At 39.9% G+C, this 17,413-nt stretch overlaps 1 protein-coding gene across 3 annotated transcripts; it reads left to right on the top strand.

Moving 5' to 3' along the window:
* The first annotated feature begins 1,392 nt into the window (after positions 1-1,392).
* On the top strand, positions 1,393-16,766 carry cmtr1 (cap methyltransferase 1). Of its 3 annotated transcripts, none has more exons than XM_047387947.1 (24): positions 1,393-1,544; positions 3,195-3,296; positions 3,746-3,906; positions 4,032-4,190; positions 4,284-4,376; positions 4,469-4,540; positions 4,749-4,843; positions 8,770-8,842; positions 8,947-9,145; positions 9,252-9,370; positions 9,478-9,574; positions 9,675-9,807; positions 12,709-12,888; positions 12,973-13,029; positions 13,120-13,177; positions 13,670-13,738; positions 13,865-13,996; positions 14,097-14,222; positions 14,407-14,498; positions 14,770-14,838; positions 15,010-15,057; positions 15,182-15,294; positions 15,419-15,527; positions 15,787-16,766. In XM_047387947.1, the coding sequence occupies exons 2-24, from the start codon at positions 3,200-3,202 to the stop codon at positions 15,920-15,922; spliced, it is 2,487 nt and encodes an 828-aa protein (XP_047243903.1). In that variant the 5' UTR covers positions 1,393-1,544; positions 3,195-3,199; the 3' UTR covers positions 15,923-16,766. The 3 variants fall into 3 exon arrangements, with proteins under 3 accessions (XP_047243903.1, XP_047243905.1, XP_047243906.1); XM_047387949.1 differs by having other exon boundaries at positions 1,419-1,786; XM_047387950.1 differs by having other exon boundaries at positions 1,419-1,602.
* Positions 16,767-17,413: the final 647 nt, after the last annotated feature.

Consider the following 17,413-nt stretch of genomic DNA (forward strand, 5'->3'; position numbering starts at 1 on the left):
TGTAGGCCAAAAAGTTTAATTTCTTTCACATGGTTTCTGTGTTGCCTACATGGCTTGTGTCAAGCTTTAAAAATTGCAGTTGTATTCATTGATTTAAAGTTTTATTGAAAAGTTCATTTATTTAAGTAATTCAGTTCACTAAATAAAGCACTTTATATTGATTAATTACACACAGACTGGTGTTTTTAAGCCTTTATTCCGGTTAATTATGATGATTTTCTGCTTACAGCTACATTTAGGATTAGAATCTTATACCTGAACCATAAACCATCCGAACCATTAAAAAAAAATTATACAGAAATGTAGACTTAATGATAATATGTTTAATACTGGCTTAAAGGCTGTAATTTTTAAAAGGTACTAATTGGACAAACGAGCTTAATCTGAACACATATTTTAATTTATTGAATATGAGCGTATTTCTTGTTTCTTTTCAATAGTGACTTTCTTGGTACTGTAGGAAGGTTTGAGAAGCGCACGACTAATAATTGTCATGCCAACAGGATGACCAACATGAGCTATGGATCTCTGCAGCTCCTCCAGTGGTATCATGGGTCCCTTGGCTCCTTCATTTAGCTGCGTCGTTAGTCTTGGTATGTTTGAAGTTGCGGTACTCTACTCTATCTGCAGATGATTGACTGAACAGTGCTCCATCAGAAAGCATAGGAAATTCCTTTTAACCTTATTTTAAACTTTACCACAGCTTTGTCCCTGACCTGTCCGGTGTGTTCCTTGGTCTTCAAGAAAGTCTCTGTTCTCACCTACATGCAGGTCGACTCTACACAGGGACTTCCAATGGCAATTGGTCACGCTTGATTTTATTTAGGGGTATCATAATGAAGGGAGGTCAGTTTAAATGCATAACACACTTTATTGTATCTATATATTGTTCTCACTTGATTTTTTATAAGCCAAATATAATTTTCCTTTCAGTTCACAGTCATGTACTATTTTGCACTGGTGTACTATCACATTAAATCTCAATAAAATACTTTGATGTTTGTATTTCAGAAAATCTGGAAATGTTGAAGTGTTATGAAAATTTTGTGTAACCTTCAAAAAGCTAAAAGAAAAAAGCAATAGATAAAAATTTTCCTTAAATCAAAAACATTACAAATAAGTTTTACAGAAGATGAATAACAGTTGTTTTCTGGTAAAGCGTTCAGGAAAGAGACAAGAAGCAACATTTTAAACATATTTTTCATCCAAGCAATGATGTTTAGAACGACTGCAATGATTTTATCAATGCATACAAGCATTTAGCCTTCTACTTGCTGCTGAGAAGAAACGATAAAAAGAGAAAAATACAAAAGTAAAAACACTCTGAATTGGAATGCCATGATTAAAACACTCCAACTCCCATGTTGTAGTGTGTGGCACCTTCCGGAAGTATCGTCATCTCTCTGCGTCCGTCTGAGGAAGAAGGGCGCTCTGATTACGGAGAGCGGGCTAAATGTTGACTTCAGAATTTTTTATTTTTTTTGGGCACATTTTTTCCATTGAAAATAAACCGCTTACTCGAACGTTTTGAAACATTTATGACAGTAAGTCCCTGTCGGTGTTGTTTCCCCACAGAAGAGTGAAGTTTTCCCCTCCGAGCTGGTAAAACAAAGAACAGTTGGCTAACATTGCACGCTAACAGCTAATGCTGCGTAGTTTAATTTCATTGAAAACACAGCCGACAATAACCAGTTAATCTGTCTACGCCTCTTGGTGTTTTCTTCAAAAACATTTCTCGGAGACTGACATGGGCCTGTACACAATACATTTACCACATAATCGATAGGTAATGTTTTGTATATGAAAGTGTTTTCTGATGTTTATTAATGTGTGCAGTTCCTGGCAGGGATACTGTTGAATTTGCTGGGTTTGAGCTCGAAAGGCGAGTTTATTCCCTATTTAGGCACAATTTAACAACACATTAACATAAGATAGATATTAAAATGAATTATTTCAATAGAAAAATTCTGTGTTGTTTAGGTGCGTTACAAAAAAATGCAATTATTGGAAAATATTAGGCGCACATTGTGCATTTAAAAAATTACATTTATTTGTTTTCTTTTAGCTGTTTTTATTCTGAAAAAAAAACTGTATGTAATGATTCTGCTCTGTCATATGACCTTCACTTTCATGATCAATAGCAGGAATTATTCTAATTGGTGATTTTGCTTTGTTGATGTTCTGTCAGACATCTTAATTTCTAAATTTCTTTATTAGAATCAGTTCCTGTTCTGCAAAGCCAATAACAAATGTTAAATATTTGCCTTTCTTTTGTATTTAGTATAAAGTGTGATTTTTAGTTCCTTGGTTGAACCTCATTCATTCTGTATTTATTTCACATTCTTATTTGATGTTGTTTGCTTTTCTCCCAAACCCACAAGCTTTGGGGACCAGTGCTCTGTGGATTTGTTCAGGCTTTAGATGAACTGATCAGGATGTTTTTCTGTACCTCATCAAAATGAAAAAAAATAATAGATAGAAGCAGTATAACAAGACTATCATAATTTATATATCAAAGCATTTGAGCTTAACCTTAGCTACATTTTTAGTAACTCAAATGTGTGCATCAAACTCCATGCATTTGCTTGATGCTTTTATAGAGTTAAAACTGGGGGATTTCTTAAATTAATTACATATATAAAAAAGTATAAATCAGATGTTTTATGATTTGACATGCTAGCTACAGATCAGACCCAATGAAGGGAAAATTGGGTATATCCAATTACCGGTCAATCACTTGCTATGTTTTATACACAGGCTCGACATTAGGAAACACCAGTCCCTGATTCTGTCTCCGCATATTTACACACCAAGCCTCCTAACCATCAGTCAGTGGTGCAGCCTTTCCCATCTGAACAAAAACATGCATTTGTAGAGCCAAATGGAGCAGGAAATTATCAAATATTAAATAAGCTAAGTGCTTGGTGTCCAAGTTGACTCTAGTTCAGTTAGGGATGTCTCTTGTTTATAGTCAGAGAATTATTTGATGATATACACTGATCCATGATTTTCCAAAGAGAAGCAAATTAAAAACTCCAATAACTTGCAAATTCCAGTTGTTGGCTTGGAGTTTATCTGTGGAAGGTGTGATCCTGTCATAGTTCTTGTGTTTTGCCTATAGTCACTGTGACTTGTAATCTTGTTTGAAGCACTTGCAGTAGTCTGGTTTTTACCACCTTTCTGCTGTTTTTCAGCTATAATGAAGAGAAGAGCGGATGCAACATACTCACCTCTGCATGGGAAGAAGAGGCACCGCGATGAAAGCAGCTCAGATGAAGAGTCACTGTCTAGACAAGGTAGATAAATTAATATCCATTAACTAACTAAATGCATGCTTTTAGGTTATGGTTAGCAGTGTAAATGAAATAAAGTATCAAGCCCTTTGCGTGTTAACCACACTGGCTTTATGTGTCCTTTTAGCATTGCATGTTTTCAGTATGCATTTGGACATTATTTACAGTTTCACGAGCTATATATGAACTGCATCTATCCATTCTAGAGGTTTTAAACAGAAAGCAGTGAAGTCCTAAACTTTTTGTGATAGGGGACTTCCAGAGGTCTAATATGGTATTAAATGTTGAATGCTAGCACTAACACCAAGTGTCTTATTTTCTAAAAATGCAATATAGGCTGCATATTGGTTTTATTTGTTTGTTTTTGTTGGTGAGGTGTAATTTCTTGTTGTGTTTACCTGCTGTTAAATGAGCGGTTTGTTTGTGTGTCTCTGTGTTGTCTTCATGTCCAGACTCCAGCCAAAATGACTCCCTCAGTGACCAGGAGGATCACAGACCGAGCTTCTCCATGCCGTCTATATCAGCATCCTCCTCCTTTGATACCCAAGACAGTGATGGCTCCGCTCAGACCTCAAAGTTCACTATGTACAACAGCGTGTCACAGAAGCTAATGGTGATGAAATCAAAGCCTCTTTATTTTGAGATCTCTTAAATCTTATTAGATTAGTCTGATTGTTTAATAAAAGTATTTAATGCTATATTTTATTAACTCCACTATTCGTATGTCTTATCCTACAGGCAAAAATGGGCTTTAGAGAAGGGGAGGGTCTGGGTAAGTTCGGCCAGGGGCGCAAAGAGATCGTGGAGGCTTCCAACCAGCGTGGAAGGAGGGGTCTGGGCCTCATGCTGCAGGGTTTCCAGGGAGAGCTCAATGTTGACTGGCGTGATGAACCAGAGGTCAGCAAAACCAGTACCCATCTTCTGCTGTTTTCGCAACTTTTTCTTTGAAAATGATTTGTCGAAACCAAGATCTTGACTTTCAATTTGCAGCCAAGTGCTGTTGAGAAAGTCGACTGGTTTCCCGAATGCACCACAGAGACCCCAGATGCAGATGAGCTGAGGGACTGGTTGATTCTGGGACCGGTAAAATATCAACATGGACATTCACTTTCCGAGACTGTGATCCACACTTTGTGGTGTTCTTGGATGTAAGTCTTTGTTTTATCTCTGTGCAGAGAAAACTAAAGATTGAGGATGAAACTGAGTTTTGCACAGAAGATCTTCTGCACACTCTTCTACGGTGCAAGGTGAGCTGTAAAATACTAGCTATTTATAATGTTTGATGCAGTATAACCACTGAATGGAATAAAAGTGCAATAAGACCAACGCTAGTTATGGGCTGTTTAGGTAGTTAACTACAAGTTTTATCTTAATTTATGTGTATCTTTGTCAGTTTTATCGTTGAACTTTCATTTTGGCAGTTTCTTTCTTGACAATGAATTTTGTGGTGTTCAGACGGTGTTTGATGATCTGGAGTGTGAGGAGATGAGGAGAGCACGAACACGCTCGAACCCTTATGAGACGATCAGAGGAGGTATCTTTCTCAACAGGTAAGGGTTGATGTGAAATGCCAGCTGGACTTTTTTATCTGTAGGTACTGTTGAAGTAACGTTCTCTCTCTTTTTCTTTTGTATTTTTGCTTCGTTGTGTTCATTTTCATACTGCTCAAAATCACCGGGTTCTCTATGGGTTGGGGAGTAACTAGTTACATGTAATGTAAGTACAAACTAGCAAAAACAGTGAAAGATCAAAGCATTATTTTTATTTAACATTTGTTTTTGTTTTTTTAATGCATTTACATTTCCGAGTAAAAGTGAATGCAGTACCTGTGAGAACACAGAGTGAAGATGTAAGAGCCATACTGAGAGAGGATTAGCACCTATGAATATAGAACCACATGGCAGAAACCTATTCTTTAACAAGTATAAAATATGGAGGGATATTGAGAGATTTCAGAACAGTGAGATAAAACTGTGGGTTTATTTCAGAATCAGCTTTATTGCCAAGTTTGTTCATACAAACAAGGAATTTGACTCCGGTACACTTTGCTCTTTGGTTTTGTTTTTGTATTACAGAATATACAAATTTACAATTTACAATGTACAATATACCCATATTTAATAAAAAGGTGCATTTGCAACATCTGTTTGCTGTTGTTCTGTACTCTATTAAATGTTCATCAGAGAAACAACCTGGGGGAAGAAACTGTCTCTGTGGCGGCTGGTTTTAGTGAACAGTGCTCTGTAGCGGCAGCCTGAAGGTAAAACTCTAAACAGTTTATGTGCAGGGTGTGTGGGGTCTGCAGAGATTTTAGGAGCTCTTTTCCTGACCCTAGACCTGTATAAGTCCTGGATGGAAGGAAGGTCAGCTCTGATTATTCTCTCTGCAGTCCTGATTATTCGTTGCAGTCTGGACCTGTCCTGTTTTGTGGATGAGCCAAACCACACTGAGATGGATGAAGACAGGACAGACTGAATGATGGCAGTGTAGAAGATGACCAGCAGCTCCTGGAAGGTTGAACTTCTTGAGTTGCCTCAGGAAGTACAGTCTCTGCTGGGCCTTCCTTCAAACAGTGTCTATGTGTGAAGACCATCTCAGGTCCTCAGAGATAGTGGTTCCTAAGAACCTGAAGTGGTCCACGGCCGATACAGTGTTGTTGAGGATGGTGGAGGGGGGTGTATGGGGGTGGTGTTCTCTGAAAGTCCACCACCATTTCCACAGTCTTGAGTGGGTTCAGTTCAAGGTAGTTCTGACTACACCAGTGTACCAGCCGATCCACCTGCTGTCTGTATGCAGACTCATCACCGTCCTGGATCAGTCCAATGACAGTGGTGTCGTCTGCAAACTTAAGGAGTTTCACAGACGAGTCCGATGAGGTGCAGTCATTTGTGTACAGAGAGAAGAGGAGTGAGGATAGAACACACCCCTGGGGGGCACCAGTACTTATTGATCTGGATCGGGAGAAGATGCTCCCCAGTCTCACCTGCTGCTGTTGGTCCGTCAGGAAGCTGTTGATCCACTGACAGGTGGAGGCTGGGACGTTGAGCTGGGTGAGCTTCTGGTGGAGGATGTCTGGTATGATAGTGTTGAAGGCCGAGCTGAAGTCTACAAACAGGATCCTGGCGTACGTCCCTGGGTGGTCGAGGTGTTGCAGGATGAAGTGTAGACCTAAGTTAACAGCATCATCTGCTGACCTGTTTGCTCGGTAAGCAAACTGCAGGGGGTCCAGCAGGGGGCCTGTGATGTCTTTCAGGTGCTTCAGCACCAGCCGCTCAAAGGATTTAATGACCACAGACGTCAGGGCTACAGGCTTGTAGTCATTTAATCCTAGGATGGTGGGTTTCTTGGGAACCGGGATGATGGTGGATCGTTTGAGGCAGGAGGGGACCTCACATTTCTCCAGTGATTTGTTGAAGATCCTTGTGAAGATTGGAGCGAGTTGATGTGCGCAGGCTTTCAGGCATGATGGGGAGACGTTATCTGGTCCTCCAGCTTTCTTTGTTTTCATGCGCTGAAAGAGCCTGTTTACCTCTTCCTCGGAGATCTTCAGTGCAGGCAGAGGATCTGAAGGTAGGGTGTTGGTTGTTTTACGGGTCAAATATGTTCCTGAATGGGATGTAGAGGGGATGATTTGAGGTGTGAATGGTTTCTTGTCATGTCTGCAGTAGAAGCCATTCAGACGGTTGGCCAGGAGGCGACTCTGTTCAGGATGGGTGGAGGGGCTCTTGTAGGCAGTTAGGTTTCTCAGACCAGTCCATACAGCTGAAGTGTCACCAGTATAAAACCTGTTCTTCAGCTTCTCACTGTAGCTTCTCTTGGCTGCTTTGATCTCTTTTGTTAGTTTGTTCCTGGCCTGCCTTTACCGCGCCCAATCTCCACTGCTGTGAGCTTCTTCCTTTTCCCTGCGCAGATTCCTGAGGTGTGGAGTAAACCATGGCTTGTTGTTCCCAAAGGTGCAGAAGGTCTTGGTCTGCACACACATGTCCTCACAGAAACTGATGTATGATGTCACCACATCGGTTAGTTGATTTAAGTCAGTGGCTGAGGTTTCAAAAACAGTCCAGTCTGTGCATTCAAAGCAGGCCTGTAGCATCTGCTTTGATTCCTCAGTCCACTTCTTAACAGTGTGAACCGTGGGTTTGGAAGCTCTTAGTCTCTGTCTGTAGGTTGGGATGAGGTGGATTAGATCATGATCCAAAAAACCCAGAGCAGCCCTGGTAACAGCATGATATGAGTCCTTTAAAGCTGTGTAACAATGGTCCAGTGTGTTTTTGTCTCTGGTGGGACACTTAATATGCTGTCTGTATTTGGGGAGTTCATTGGAGAGGTTTGCTCTGTTACAATCTCCCAGTATTATGATGAAAGAGTCAGGGTATTTTTTTCTCCAGGTCTGTAATCAGCTCAGCAAGATGTTTTACCACGGCAGAAGTGCAGCCATGCGGTGGAAAATATGAGCCAATTATTATAAACGAGGAAAACTCTCGGTGAAAAAAGGGTTTACAGTTTATGGAAAATGACTCCAGATCCGGACTACGTGTTTTTCCAGCACTTTTACGTCTCTGCACCAACTTTCATTTATATAAAAGCAGATTCCACCACCTCGCCTCTTCCCTGATAGCTCCGCGCTGCGATCCGCTCTGAGCAGCTGGAAGCCCGGCAACAGCAGTGCGCGGTCCGGGATGTTTTCACTCAGCCATGTCTCGGTAAAGCTGAGAACCGCTGATCCGCGGAGGTCCGTGTTTTTACCGGTGAGGAGAAGCAGCTCGTCCATCTTGTTTAGAGAGCGGACATTTGCCAGGTGGATTGAAGGCAGTGGTGTTCGTAGTCCTCTTTTGCGGAGCTTTACCAGCGCGCCAGCACGTTTTCCCCTCCGTATTCCGTATAGAGCCGCAGCTCCGCTTGCCAGGAGCTCAGTGAACCTCGGATCGATGAAAGATGGTGAAAAAAACCCAAGAGAGGACTCTCTGATGTTGAGAAGTTCCTCCCTACTGAATGAGACCACAGTACTGTGGCTCGAAAAACATAAAAACACTCAAAATACAAAAACAAAGAGAGAGCGACGCTCCGAGGCTGCCATTGTCGGCACCATCTTTGTTCTCAAAAAGACGAGAAAGACAAAAACAGTGAAGCAACTTATAATATTTGCCAGAAAAATATGTCGTTCAAGTCCCTGTCAGCAAATAATTTGCATCCTCTCAGTAATTATTTCCCAGATCAATATGGCTTACCCCAGACCGGCTTCTTTGAAACAAATAAAAATAAGCCAGACTTTTGAACGGCTCTTTGAAAGAATCAAATTCACAAGTTTGAATTTACAGGACCACCACCTGTCTTGACCACCTTCACTTGCCTCTGGCCTACAAGCCGTTAGAGCTTCAGCCTCTATGACGGATCCAAATGCCTTGAAAGTAAAGAGAAAGGTGTTGCTGCTTTCATTTTGTCACTTTATCATTTTAATAATGTCGTCTGTATTTAGAGCAGCCATGAAAATGGCCAACATTGATCACTGCTTTGACAACATGTTCACCAATCCAAAGGATTCTGAAGGGGTGAGTGTTTCACTCCTAATGTATGCTGTCCTGAACCTCTGATGGATCTCAAAGTGCAGGCCCAAATAAACACGTGATCAAATAAAATCTCTTGTATTATCCAGAAATCCCTGGTGAAAGACCGCGAGGGCGAGCTTCTGTACTTTGGCGATGTCTGTGCAGGACCTGGCGGCTTCTCAGAGTACATTTTGTGGAGGAAACGCTGGCACGCTAAAGGCTTTGGGATGACGCTGAAAGGGCCGTGTGATTTCAAACTGGAGGATTTCTATGCAGCGCCGAGCGAGTTGTTTGAGCCCTACTACGGTGCGTTAATAAAGCCTTCACATCTCACAGAGGGGAGAAGAGAGGCAGCTCATATTTCTGGTAATAAATGATTCAGCGGACGCTTGACCTGTGGTGTGTGTCTCAGGTGAGGGTGGAGTGGAAGGGGATGGCGACATTACTCGGCCTGAAAACGTGACTGCTTTTCGTAACTTCGTCATGGAGAACACAGACAGAAGAGGGCTGCACTTCCTCATGGCAGATGGGGTAAGCTTTTCCGCTTTACTTCAAATGGTTCAGAAATATAATGTAAGCCTGTAGTATTCGGTGTGGTTTGCTGGAATCAGTTTTGATGTGATTTTTGGAATTGGTAGGGTTTCTCTGTGGAAGGTCAGGAGAACATCCAGGAGATCCTCACTAAACAGCTGCTGCTCTGTCAATTCCTCACTGCCCTCTCCACTCTCAGGACAGGTATGAGTGTGTGTAAAGTTTTTCAAAAAGCTCAGTAAATCGGCACACCTCCATTTATCTATACCAGAAGTTATTTTATCAGCTTTTTTTCCCCTTGCAGGTGGCCACTTTGTCTGTAAAACGTTTGACCTCTTCACTCCTTTCAGCGTGGGTTTGGTCTACCTGCTCTACCTCTGCTTTGACAGGATCTCACTCTTCAAACCTGTCACCAGCAGACCTGCCAACTCTGAGAGGTGGGCTCCTTGAATCTGTGCATGTGAGAAAATGATCAAAACAGGTTTACTTGTTTGTTTGCACCATGCGATATGCTTCAAAGAAAAAACAGGTTAAGTAAAATTACATTAAAGACAAGAAATGCATTAAAATAGCATTAAAGTTGAAATTGCAATGCAAGCATAAGAACAAATTAATAGCTAAGACATGATAATAAACTGATAAAATAAGTTTTGGTCTTTATGGGAAGTATGCAGTCAATCTAGATGGCTCAGGCCTGATTAGTATCTTTGAGAAGTATTTAGGCCTCAAGACAATAACCAAGACAGCTGAGGTATTCTCTATTTCCTGCTGTTGGCCAGGATTCTCACAGCAGCATTTTGGATGAGCTGCAGCTGTGTAATTGAACTTTTTCTTCCAAGACACATGTAACATCTCCATTAATTGCTTTAGTTTTTAGCCCTTTGAGACTAGTTCAGTGCTAATCTCTTACATTGAATTTTTTTGGGACCAAATCCAATGGCCTTTACTGCAGTAAGCTGGAAATACTGACCCGCCCACTCATTGGCACTGACTCAGTGACTGTAAGGGATTGAAGTCATGTGGTTGCACTGAAATAAAATCAATATGGAAGAGGTTTTTAGGTCAAAGTAAATGTGATTTTAAAGCATTTGAAGTGTTGTAAACATTTGCCATTTACAGTAGCTTTAAACATTGACCTCATAAAACATTTACAAGGCAACAACATCTATAAGTCATTTCAGATCTGTTCCTATTTAGCCACACTGATTGTGGTGATTTCTCGACTTTAGGTTGAATAGCAATAACTCAGAGTGTTGTTAAATGACTTGTCTGAACATAAACAAAGACCTAAACTTAATTGCATACAGAATTAGTATTTGCCTCTTTATATTGTTCTTTTATGTTTCCTGTCAAAATAGACGTTACCCTAAATATTAGTCAACAGATCAGTTGCAATTCTGAATTTAGGAATGCTTTCATTGAAAATCTGAGCCTTATACTCTTAAGTGCAGGTCGCATTTTAGATTGTAAAGCACTTTGTGCAGCATAATTTGTTGGAAATGTGCTATATAAATAAACTTCACCTTGAGACATCAGTTCATTTCAGTTCTTTTACAAACAGTAAAACACCATAAGCAATATTTGCAAAAGCAAAAACAATCACCTTTGACTTTTCATGAAATTTAGAAAATAAATTGAGCCATGCAAACTTTCAGTTCTTTAAGACAAATCATTTATTGTGTGCATGGATTAGTCATACTTGTGTTTTAGGGTGAATAAATATGAGTGGAAAGCAATTTTGTGCCTTCCGATAATAGAGCCAAGGGGCAGGAAATACGAAGAAAATAGCAGAGGACCAATCATCGAGCCCTGTGGGACTCCAAAAAGTGACAAATCACCACTTGTCACTTGGAGTGACCTATGACCCATATGATCATTGTGGCTTATTGCCTGTTAATTCTGTTCTGAAGTCCTGATAGTGAGAAACATTTTTACTTTGAAATTTTGAAAACATTTAAAATTGGACATAAAAAGATCAAATTTCTGAAATCCAAAATTAGGTTTTGGCCAAGGGGTTCAATTCAATTGAGTTTATTTATATAGCACCAATTCACAACACATGTTGTCTCAAGGCACTTCACAACAGTCAGGTACATACATTCCAATTAATCCTAACCATTGAACAGTGCAGTCGGATTTAGTTATTTATTCAAATTGGATAAAAACTTTTTCTGTCTAAGGAAACCCAGCAGATTGCATCCAGTCAGTGACTTGCAGCATTCCCTCCTCCTAGATGAGCATGTAGAGACAGTGGACAGTCACTGGTGTTGACTTTGCAGCAATCCCTCATACTGAGCATGCATGTAGCGACAGTGGAGAGGAAAAACTCCCTTTTAACTGGAAGAAACCTCCAGCAGAACCAGGCTCAGTGTGAGCGGCCATCTGCCACGACCGACTCGGGGTTTGAGAGAACAGAGCAGAGACACAAAGAGAACAAAGAAGCACTGATCCAGGAGTCCTCTCTATGGGAAGGAGAAGTAAATGTTAATGGATGTAGCTCCTTTAGTCGTTTCACCTAGAAAGAAAGAACAGATAAACTCTGAGCCAGTTTTCAAGGTTAGAGTCTGAAAGAGAGCACATAGAGTTAGTTACAGTAGAAGCTCAGTCAATTTCCATGTCTAGGAGAGAGAAAGGGTTAAACACTGAAAGACAGGGCTATGTGGATCATCTGTAGAAGGTGAGCATTAAGTTGTTGCCAGCAGAAACTCGGACGATGCCCCTCTCCAGAAAGGTGTCACAGGTAGACAGAGCCAGGCCAGGTGTAACTTCTAGGAAGAGAAAAGAGAGAACAAGGTTAAAAGCTGAAATAACAGCAAAGAATGCAAAATTGGAGAGTAGTGTGAGAATGTAGCAAAGAGGGTGAAAGTGGTCGTTATGTCCTCCAGCAGCCTAAGCCTATAGCAGCATAACTACACAGATAGTTTCAGTTCAGATTATTTAGTTAAACGGCGCTTATTTACAACAATGTCGTCACAAGGAACCCCACAAAGGGTCCCACTGGTGGTCATTGTTATACTAAAAACCACAAGGATTGGGATACCTCCCTCTGTCAGACTGATTATAACCATTGGAAAAGAGAAGGGGTCATACAGGTAGCAGAAATGGAGGGTGTGTTTGCACCTCAACCATAACTGAGCCGGTTTAGGCTAAACCTGACTCCCCCTTACTCCCACCAACAGGGAGGAAGGCTCCCTCCCTCCCTGATAAACTAAGCCACTCTAACTATAAGCTTTATCAAAAAGGAACGTTTTAAGCCTAGCCTTAAAAGTAGACAGGGCTGTGGTTTAATTCGCCCCTTAAGTAAAGCTACATATCTGTTGTCACACTGTTGTGTACAGGTACATCGTGTGTCGCGGTCTAAAACCAGGTTCTGATGCAGTCAGAGAGTACATGTTCAGAGTCAACCTGAAACTGAACCAACTCAGGAACAAGGACACTGATGTTACAGAAGTGGTTCCACTGAACATCATAAAGGACGACACAGACTTCTTCCAGTTTATGATCAACTCCAATGAGAGGTAGAAATGCAGGTTTCGAAATGTTTTTCAACAACTGCTTATTTAACAGTGTTGCTGACAAAGACTGTTCTACTGTTCCTGCAGCCTCTGTGCAGTCCAGATCAAGGCCTTGGCTAAGATCCACGCTTTCGTCATCGACCCGTAAGCAAGCTCAGCTGATTCAGTTTTAAATAATAATTTGTAATCAGATGACTCTAATGTCTGAAAGTGACTGTGTTGCAATATTTAAAGGGAGCTCTCAGAGCCGAGACAAGCTGACATCAGGAAAGAGTGCTTAAAGCTTTGGGTGGTGAGTGGAGAAACTGTGAACTCTGTGGATTTCATTGCCTTTTATTTGTTAAATCGTGGGAAACATTAGAACACCCAAAGACTGCCAGTGTGTTTTTCTAACATAAATGCACATTTTATAAATTTAGGTAATATAAATAATCACTAATCAATAAAAACTGAAGAAAGGGCCTTTTTAAAATTGTCTGTATTATCTAATAATACTTCCTAATGAATTTAATTCAACCTAAGGGGGTAAGACTAGCTTTTAGGGACTGGGGTGTCCTAACTTTTATTTCTCCATTAGACTATACATTGTTATGGGTAGCCTTTCTTTGATGGGTGTTTACTTGTAATTGGATCAGTTTCTTTTCAAGGGATGAATAAAAAAAAAGATGTCTGATGACATTTCTTGTGAAAAGCTGAATATTTAAAGTGGTGTCCTTGTTTTTTCACACGACTGTAGCGTTATATGTTATTCTGTTTATTGTGGTTAACTGTTTTCTGTTTGTAGGTACCAGACAAAGCCAGAGTTGCTCCTTCTTCATCCGACCCAAAAACCAAATTCTATGAACTGACTAAGGTCTGATATCAAATATCTCAATATCTTTTTATCTGTAATATAAATTGGTAAAAAAAAAAAAAGATAAAATCTTGCTACGTTTAAAGTGTCTGGTCTATAATTGTCCTTTCGTCCGTTGTGCCTCAGAACTCAGATGTGGACGCGTTCCAGAGTAAGACCACTCCTCTGGACTCCAACACGCTCAGTAAGCTGCGACACATTTTTGACTACAGGTGCATTGTGGGAGGTGGAGAGCAGATCTTCCTGCTTGCAATGGGGGTAGGTCTGAAGACACAGCACCTTTTCTGTCTTGTGTTTATATCTAGAGTACTTTCTTTAAAAACTGCTCTCATCCTCTGCTGTCTGTTTGATTGTGTAGAAGTCTCAGATCTACACGTGGGACGGGAAGATGCCTCTGCGCTGGAAAAAAATGGAATCTTTTAGGCTGGAGCTGCCGAGGGAAACACTCCTCAGTGTGGAGATCGTTCAAGAACTGAAAGGGGAGGTGAGAAAGCATGCTTAATCTCTTTCGTCAAATCAAGCATTATAACAACCAAACAGAACAAATGAAACAAAAAATAGATTTGATTAAAAACTTCTTTCCTTGTTTTAGTTTTTAATAAGAAGAAGAATAACTTTTATATATAGAAATATATATATGTATATAACAGCGTCCGTTTGGCTCTCAGGGTAAAGCTCAACGCAGAATCAGCGCTGTCCATGTAATGGATGCACTGATTCTTAATGGTACCGATGTAAGAGACCAGCACTTCAACCAACGGTAAGATGTTGTCTGTGTTACTACCAGCAGAGTTATCAGGATATATTTTTTAAACATGTTTTTTGTTTGTTTAGGCTTCACTTTAAGCTTTTTTAGGAATCTAACATTCCCAGCCCTATTGTTGGTACCATTCGTCTATGTTTTGGGGCTCTTCAGGTGGTATCTGTGCTGTAGACATCCACAACAGCACAAAAACTGTGAAAAGAGATAAGAAGTGTTTCTGTTTACCACAAATTACTTGTTTATAGTTTTCGTTTTTTAAATTTTGCAGGATCCAGATGGCTGAGAAGTTTGTGAAGGCGGTGGCAAAACCCAGCAGACCAGACATGAACCCGATTAGGTAAGAACCTAATCAAGTTTAGCCATTTTTACTGCTGTTAACTAATTTAACAGAAAAATGCTGAACATGTTTCATCCCAAAGTTTAAAATGAAGTAATGCTGCCAAATGATTTAACTCAAACGGTCCTGGTATTGTATAATACGTATTTACATGTTTTTCCCCCTCAACAGAGTGAAGGAAGTTTACAGACTGGAGGAAATGGAGAAGATTTTTGTCAGGTAGAAACACAACAGTTTCCATGTGGTTACCTGTAATTATAGGGATTCTTCTTTTTCTTTAAGATAAATGTTACTTTAGTCATAAGAAATTGTCTCCAAAGATCCAAATTGATCTATTTTCCAGACTAGAGATGAAGATAACAAAGAGTTCAGGAGGTGTCCCTCGTCTGTCCTACACCGGCAGAGATGACAGACACTTCCTTCCAACAGGCCTCTATATCATCAAAACTGTCAATGGTGTGCATATGTGCTAATTAATAACCCTGTCAGCTACATGTTTTCACTGCATATAGCAATAAATGTGTTGAAATAAAAAGATAAAAGCGAAACTTCTCTGTTTTTTTTCCCCATCTGCCTTCAGAACCGTGGACGATGGCATACAGCAAAAACTCTAATAAGAAGTTCTTCTACAATAAGACAACCAAGGAATCAACTTATGGCATGCCACCAAATGCTGCTGCTCCTTTCCGGTATGAATTAACCGTTGTTCAAAAGTATTCATAGGCTAAGATGAAGGGGTGTGAACAGTTAAAGGCTTTAACTGGGATTTTATCTGGTAGACCAACAGAAATTGCAAATGCATTCCACATTTTCCCATTTTTATTTGTGATGAACTTTAAAAACCATTTATCGTTTTCCTTCCACTTATGGTTTTGCATTACGTTTTGGTGGTCGACCACGTAAAATCCTAATGGCAGATAAAAAACCTCAAATATCTGTCTTTTTCAGCGTTTGTCACTCTGAGCGACTCTTCTGGGCCTGGGTGGACGGGGTCATCGTTCACGACTCTCAGACCCGAATGGACCCAGAGAAACTGTCCAAAGATGGATTTTTAACCTTTATCCACCAGCATCACCAGTACTGAATAAAGTAATAAAAAAATCAAGAGCTTCGTCAGTTGCAGCTCGTGCACAGAGGAACAAAGTGATGGAGCATGCAGACCCTTGGAAAATTATTTATTTGACAATAAAAGAGCGATAAAGTCTTCAGATTAAAACATTTTTTTATCTGGCCGCGCAGCTTTTTGTCTAATAGGTACAACTGCTGTAAGACCATTATTAAGCTTCTTGCTTGTTTTTTTTTTTTTTCTTAAAGTTTTTTTTTTACTGAAGTTGTGGATTGTCTGCTGTCCTTTGTAGCAATGACGACTGATCAAAGCAGTCTCAACAGTTCCTTCACCCTCAATAAACTGTACTGAATCATACTGGCCTTACACAACAACATGGAGTCAATGAGAATGCTGCCGTTTTCACCATGCCTTGCATTTTCCTGTACATCCATGTTTTCTCAACATCTAATTAAGGAGATGCTTTGCTGTGCTTGCGTACATCGCTTTACCAATTACAGATGGGGTTTTAATGGTTAAACTATGCATCAGTGTCGATAAGGTCAGTTTAGCCTTCTGTACTACTGCTCTAAAACCAAGACTCTTCTTTAGAGAAGATGAAGCAGGACACTATAACCAGCTGCACCTCTGCCTTTTCCTCACTGCTAATCACCCTGGATGTAGCAGCTCTCTCTCTCAACCTCTCTCATCTGTAATGAACTCTGTGTGTGACCTAAATCTCTGTTATTTGGATTTTGTGCCTCATACGCTCTGACAATGGTTAGAGATGCTGCAATTTACTTATTTTTCTGTTGTCGAGTGAGCTGTATGGTTACTGGGTGTAAATACTAAAGCAGTAAATAAATGGGTGATTCTATTGCCACAGCTTGGTTAAAGTGAATTGAAGTCAGACGATCAATATTTTAGAGCTTCATTAATACTTATTTTGCTTATGTGCAGTGAAGCCTTTTTGGTACAGTCTATAAATAGATGTATGTTTTATTGTAATGAAATAATCTCCTGATGAACATTTTTAGAAAAATCCAATATTGAGAAGCTTTATTCAGTGGGGTGAAAAAAATCCATCATTGGGAAATAATCGTTTTAAAGAAAATAGATGAATATTTTTACAAATTCAAATAACATGTATAAAAGTAACTGAAGTATTTGTTAAAATGTAAACATTTATACTATAATTTGTATTGCCCTGGGGTATAAATATGATGCGACAGAAAGCCCTGATTGTCACTCTTCAAAATAGGAAAGACAAGACAACAGGCCATTGAACTACTACAATAAATTAATAATTGCCTTAACCGTGTTTACAGTGACATCTGCAGCAAAAAAAAGGGCGTCTCCATAACAACCGTTGTAATGTTTTGGATCACATCTTAACCATGGGTGCGATTAATTGTTCAAACTGTAAATAAAATGTTTTTTATATTTTCAATGATTTAATCAAGATAATCCTTGGGTAAAACCCTTATGAAGCATATAATATAATCCAGATTTGTTTAAATCTTCATCAAG

The sequence above is a fragment of the Girardinichthys multiradiatus genome, chromosome 15 (assembly GCF_021462225.1).
Source record: "Girardinichthys multiradiatus isolate DD_20200921_A chromosome 15, DD_fGirMul_XY1, whole genome shotgun sequence".
Classification (NCBI taxonomy): Eukaryota; Metazoa; Chordata; class Actinopteri; order Cyprinodontiformes; family Goodeidae; genus Girardinichthys; species Girardinichthys multiradiatus.